Source organism: Pinus tabuliformis, chromosome 7 (genome assembly GCF_031772625.1).
Source record: "Pinus tabuliformis cultivar Carrire ecotype Pingquan chromosome 7, CPIR1, whole genome shotgun sequence".
In the NCBI taxonomy this organism is placed as follows: domain Eukaryota; kingdom Viridiplantae; phylum Streptophyta; class Pinopsida; order Pinales; family Pinaceae; genus Pinus; species Pinus tabuliformis.
The window spans coordinates 426,490,805-426,496,959 of record NC_142293.1 but is presented as its reverse complement, the minus strand read 5'-3'; the positions used below and the strand labels follow the sequence as shown (position 1 = coordinate 426,496,959).

Genomic DNA, 6,155 nt, shown 5'->3' with positions numbered 1-6,155 from the left:
GAACCATACTGTTATTTCATATATCGTACACTGAGAAAAGACTTGAAACCATACTATAAATCACCATGGTCAATTTATCATTTTTCTAAAAATAAAGATCAGAATCTTGATTTTACATGCTTCATATGTATAAGTTATCTTATTAGAAGAAAAGGAAATAAATTTGAAAAAAGAAAGTGGAAACGGAAGTACTCGTTCATCCACTCCCAACTGCAAGAAGATCCAAAAACATATTTTGAATAAACAGGATGAATTTGCAGGTTGCCTGAATGAAAAAATCGGTAACATATGATCTATTGAGCTTCCACTTTTGTCATACTGGGATGCAAATTGTGCATGCCACCTATGTCGGGGTTTGCAGGAACTTTGCATGAGCATTCCGGAGGAAATTCAGGGGCTCTTTTTCCCAAAAAAATATTTTACCACAGACCATTATCAAGCACGGTCTACAAAACTGTAAGTAAATATAATTACATTATCTGGACTCTGCCCAATCCTATACACTGCAAAAAGGTTCCAGAAATTGGAAGCACTTTCAGCAAAATGGAGAAATGGCTCCACTAAAAAGTTGAAAACTCGTTGTCCTGCTGTTATTTGGCTTAATATGCCTTTTTCCACAAAGACATGAGTATAATACAATGAAGTTGCATGGCCTTTTCAACCCCTTATGTTGCCAGCACAGCTCTCAACGCCATAACGAGCTAGTAATTGAACAAGTTTGTCTCTAGATAGAGGCTGCAAAGGGGAAAGAAAATTTAGGAACAAAATATAACTCAGAAATAATGCACAGCATCGGAAGGAAAAATCAAGCCTGAAGAATATGTTGGACAGGTAATACATACCTTTGTCTGAAAATCATCCACACCAGCCTCAAAGAGGAGGTCTTTATCAGATTGCAAGGCATTTCCAGTGAGTGCAATAATTGGTGTCTTAACTCCCATGGATCTTAATTGTCTTGTAGCCTGACATAAAAGCCAGTCTTTTCCAGGGTAAGAATGAATCGAAATGTGAACCCACAATAAAAAGTATAGTGCTATATGAGAACAGAGATGATTAAATTAAAAAATCACAACCAGCCAAAATGAAAAAAACCTACAGATCCAATGAGTTAAAACTTATTTACCTCATGTCCATCCATGACAGGCATCTCTTTGTCCATTAACACAAGATCATAAGTTCTGCCCTGCTTGAAAAAATCCATTTTCAGCTTCTTCACAGTGAAGGTTAAGGTTTTCAAGCACTTTCCCCAAAATTATCTGACATGGACAAAGATTTAGGAAAACAATGAATGACATATTGACACCAATTTTTTGGGAAATAAGCCTCTAGGGAAAAATGTACTAGCCTAAGAGGGCAATTGAAGAAAATAGGCTCAATCCAGGTACCAACTTACTCTATTGATTAATGTATCTTCGACAAGCAAAACTCGTCTGCGGGAGCTAGGATCCTGCGATAGGGGACTCTTTGACTTGATGGTTCGAACACTATGAACTCTGGACTCTATCTGAGATGAACTGCTGAGTTCATCCTGGAAATTGCATGCTGATTTGCAATCTGTTGTATTGATTTTATAAACGTCTACTGCAGCATTTGTTCCTCCACAACTATGAACCAGTACCAGAGGATAGGGAATCAACAAACAAAAAGTGCTATCCTTGCCATTTATAGACTTTACTCCAATAAAACCACCCACTCGTTCAACAAAACGCTTTGCCATGCTCAATCCTAAACCAGAATATGCATGGTTTGGGTCCTGCCCTGTTGTCAATGAGTATGGCTCAAACCACTTTGACTGATCCTGCGAAGAGATTCCTGAAATTGTAGTATTTCATTAAAACTTGGTAATGCATCCATCATACTACAAACCACAGACAGGGCATCGGGGATGACCTTCATGGACAATATAACCACAAACTTTCCCTGTGCAATACTAAAATCTATTGAAGCTTATTACTTTGGCAAAGAAAAACTTTCAAGAATTCCAGAGGTTGCGCAGATCGTTCCAGAGGATGCGCAGAGGGTCCCACGGTCGCAGGGGATGTTTGGGAACGCGATCGCTGTTGCAGAGGGTGCGCAGAGCAGGCGCAGACTGGAGCAGAGGATTAGCAGAGCAGGTGCGAACCGGGAATCGGCATTCAAAAATGAAAGTTGAATTTTGGGCGGGAGACGAGGTGGTTGTTTGAGGCTGGGTCCCAGTGCCAGCGCGTTGTGCCAGCGCGTCGATCGTGGGCCAGCGTTCCCGGAAAGTCCCGTATGCGTTCGCCGGAATGAGGATGCATGTCTTATGACCCATTCGACATCTATCCTATGATCAGCCTGACATACGGGCATTTAATGCCCTATAGTAGGCTGGTTAGCTCTTGCCATCGCAGCCCATGCAGTGATATGGACAAATTTTTCATCGCCGTCTTCTACCGCTGGAGGCTTTCCGCTTACCATCTCAAATAACACCACTCCGAAGCTATACACGTCTTGCTTCGTTGGTGCTTTCACTCCATACCCACATTCTGCACAAAACATTAATCTTCGGAGTTTATGACTATTCGCATGAAATGGAATATGATTTACTAACATAATAATAACAATAATTTGTGGATTCATTCAGCTTTGTAAACAGAAAACAAATGGAGATTTAGTACCAGGCGCAATGCAGCCCAGAGTCCCTCCGAAAAGAGAACTTGATTCAGAATCCACTGATGGGTTTTTCAGTAGCCGGGCAAGTCCAAAATCTGCGATGTGTGCTACATATTCATCATCCAGCAATATGTTGGTAGACTTTATGTCGCAGTGAATTATTGGAGGTTCGCAGTCGTGGTGTAGATATTTGAGTCCCTCTGCCACGCCCACTGCAATGTTGTACCGAGTCCCCCAGTCCAGCCTCTGATTAGGACGTTTCGATGCTCCGCCCAGATATTCCCGCAACGATCCATTGACGATGTAGTCACACAAAAGAACTATTACCTCATTCGTTCCATCATGCTCTGTTATCAGGTCCCGATGACGCAGGATGTTTCTGTGACGGGCGTGCTTCAAGGATTCGATCTCGTGCCTCAGACTGCGATATCCATTATCGTCTACTTTTAAGCACTTGGCCGCGAGGATTTTGTCTCGTCCTGGAATAACGACCTTGTACACCGTCCCGGATGTGCCAGAGCCGATGACGTAATCATCGCTGAAGTTCTCAGTAGCTTCTGCTATATCTCTGTATTTGATTATACCTCGCCCATCTGCCGAATTAATACCCACTGTAGCATCTTCATTGTTCTGTCGCTCCTTCCTCGACCTTGATATTTTTATCATGTACATCAGCGCAAGGCTGAAAATGATTATGGTCCCAAAACAGGCGATGGTAATCCCCGCCACTGCCACCGAGCTTATTCTTTTCTTATTAGGTGCAACTTCTGCATCGGAACAATTCTTGGTTGTCGGAGGTCCACAGAGACCCGGATTTCCCTCAAATGCATTCTGCGGACCTTGTAAAAATTTCCTCAATGAAGGAATGCTCCCTGTAAAAAGGTTGAAAGAGAAATTGAAATGATCCAGGCTCCTCATGTCTAGGAAAGACTGAGGAATCTGACCGGAGAGCTGGTTATGGGAGACGTCCAAGGATTCAAGTAACGTCAAGCTTCCAATCTGAGGAGGAAGAGATCCTGAAAGATTGTTCCAGCTTAGATCTAACCCATATATGAGAGTGTCTGCTAGCATTCCCAACTCCAAAGGAATGGTCATGCTCAGTTTATTTCTAGCCAGGTATAGCTCGCTTAATTGTCCGCAATTCCCCAATGAACCAGGGATCCTTCCTGTCAGTGCGTTTACGCTCAAATTTAATTTCTCCAGCATCTGAAGGTGACCAACTGCTGCCGGTATGCTGCCTTCCAACGAGTTTGCGCTGAGATTTAAAACCTCTAAATTAATTAAATTTCCTATTTCTGGAGGAATCGTTCCAGTGAGATTATTGCGGCTCAGATCGAGTTTTCCCAGTTTTCTCAAGTCTCCTATTTCAGCAGGAATGACGCCGCAGAGATTATTGTCCGCGAGCAGAAGATTAGTAAGGTTCTCCATCTGTCCTACGGAAGAGGGTATACTTCCATGGATTTTGTTATGAGAAATCTCAAAGTAATTCAAGTTGGAGAGCTTAGAGATGTTACTCGGTATGAAGCCCGTGAAGAGGTTGTTCTGCAGGCGGACGCGTTGTAGTGAGACGCAGTCTTGTAGAAGGCCGGTGATGTTCCCCTCCAGCCGATTGTCAAAGATGGCAAGCTGGGTCAACGACCTACCGCTGCACAACCCCGAAGGAATGGATCCATTCAGTCCGCTGGAAAACGATTCCAGGTACTCCAGGTTGCTGATGCTGCCAAGTCCAGAAGGCAGCGGACCTTCGAAGTTGTTATCATAGAGATACAACTCTGTCAGATTGGGAAGACGGCCGATTCCTTGAGGCAAAGTGTCTTCAAACTTATTCTCTGATAAATCTAGCTGCTGCAGGCTTGTAAGATTGGAAAAAGATGAGGGGATCGAGCCGGACATGTTATTGGAAGCAAAGGACAAGTGTTTCAAAATCTTCAGCCAGCCCATTTCATTTGGTATAGTCCCAATCATATTATTGGTAGATGCATCAAACGACTCCAATTTTGGCAGTCCCCTGAAAAATCCTGCAGGAATTGAGCCTGTAATATGGTTCTGATAAAACCATAGATGTCTCAGATTTTCCAACCGAGCTATCTCCCTTGGTATCGTACCATGTAACAAGTTCTTGTAAACAGAAATGGTTTCAAGGCTGCTGCAGTTGCCGATAGAACGAGGGATAGTACCCGTCAAATTGTTGCCGAACAGGGACAATATAACAAGATTTTTCAAATTCCCAATTTCCCAAGGAATCCTTCCTCGTAATCCTGATTCTTTCAAGATCAAAATGCGCAGTTTAGTGCAATTGCCTATTTCGGGTGGTACAGAGCCACTGAAGTAGTTGGACTCTGCCCTAATGGTATCGAGATTGGGAAGCCTTCCCAGAGACGATGGAATGACACCACTGAGTTTATTTGTATTTAACGACAGAGTAGTCAGGCTTACGAGATTACCCAGTTCAGATGGAATAAAACCAGAAATATCATTGGTACTGATATTCAGAACGGTAAGAAGGCTGCAGTTCCCGATATCCGGAGGGATGAAGCCTGTGAAGGAATTGTTAGCGAGATTGAGTTGACGAAGCTGAGAGCAGTTGACTATTTGGCCAGGAATAGCACCCGACAAGTTATTGCCCGAAAGATCGAGCTTCTGCAGGGCAGGCATCTTTCCTATTGCACTGGAAAGACGTCCAGACAGACCTCTATTTGGTAGGGAAATTGAAATAACCCGCCTTACATGGGTGCTGCACTGCACACCTTCCCACTTACATGGATCCACATCGGAGGAGCTGTCGTTAGTCCAGCTTGAAAGAACATTCTTTGGAACCACAAAGGATGACTTGAGTTGTAAAAGGGCGGCTCCATCTGGCGACAGAGCGTTAACGCAGCAAATGAGTGCAGGTAACCTGCCAAAATACTGGAAAATATTGAAAACTAGAAATGCTATGAGACACATAAAATTATATCCTTGCATTTTCATCCTACTCTGCTGCATGGGTCATGAAACTGGAAGAGGAGGACGAATTGGGTTACTGGGTATTAAGTAAAACTAGAAGAGCACGACGAATCGGGTTACAGGGTATTAGGTAATATACTGGCCAGAGCAGTAGTATTTCATTCATACTATTGAATAGATATACATGTCGTCTTTGACCAGAAATCTTGTACTACTATTCAAAGGCAGAGTAGGATAATTCAGGAACTGGTTAGATATTGGTCTTTGACGCGAAAACAACTTTGACTCTCTCTCAGACCATACAAAATCCCGTCATTGACCCGAAAACAACTTTGACTCCATCTCTCATGCCATCCAAACATGTATGAGAAAGTAGATGTTACGAGTATAATGCATAATTTTTTTTTTTCAATTTGGCGGTAAAAATGTTGTTTTGTTTTTTTTTTTTTTTTAAGGTGTAAATCGATTCAATATTTTAAAAAATTTCTAAATTTTTTTATTTTTTATAACATTATAAAAATCTTAAATCTCCACAACTGTAATATAAATCTAATAAAAATTCCGTCAAATTTTAT

At 42.2% G+C, this 6,155-nt stretch overlaps 1 protein-coding gene and 1 pseudogene across 2 annotated transcripts; both read right to left on the bottom strand.

The window, feature by feature from the left end:
• Positions 1–293: 293 nt before the first annotated feature.
• Positions 294–1,923, bottom strand: LOC149247779 (two-component response regulator ORR41-like; annotated as a pseudogene). Its single transcript, XR_016265654.1, has 4 exons — positions 1,394–1,923; positions 1,124–1,256; positions 843–962; positions 294–735 (listed from the first exon to the last, which is right to left on the bottom strand). The product of XR_016265654.1 is annotated as a two-component response regulator ORR41-like (transcript).
• Positions 1,710–5,647, bottom strand: LOC149247778 (uncharacterized). The gene is made up of 2 exons (XM_089455932.1): positions 2,640–5,647; positions 1,710–2,507 (listed from the first exon to the last, which is right to left on the bottom strand). Exons 1-2 carry the CDS (start codon positions 5,617–5,619, stop codon positions 2,332–2,334), a joined length of 3,156 nt encoding a protein of 1,051 aa, XP_089312058.1. The 5' UTR covers positions 5,620–5,647; the 3' UTR covers positions 1,710–2,331.
• Between the last annotated feature and the right edge of the window lie 508 nt (positions 5,648–6,155).

Coding starts and splice junctions, on each gene's coding strand:
- LOC149247778 (XM_089455932.1), bottom strand. CDS start 5,619: ATGCAGCAGAGTAGGATGAAAATGCAAGGATATAATTTTATGTGTCTC. Junction 2,508..2,639: donor TCTGGGCTGCATTGCGCCTG/GTACTAAATCTC, acceptor TGTTTTGTGCAG/AATGTGGGTATGGAGTGAAA.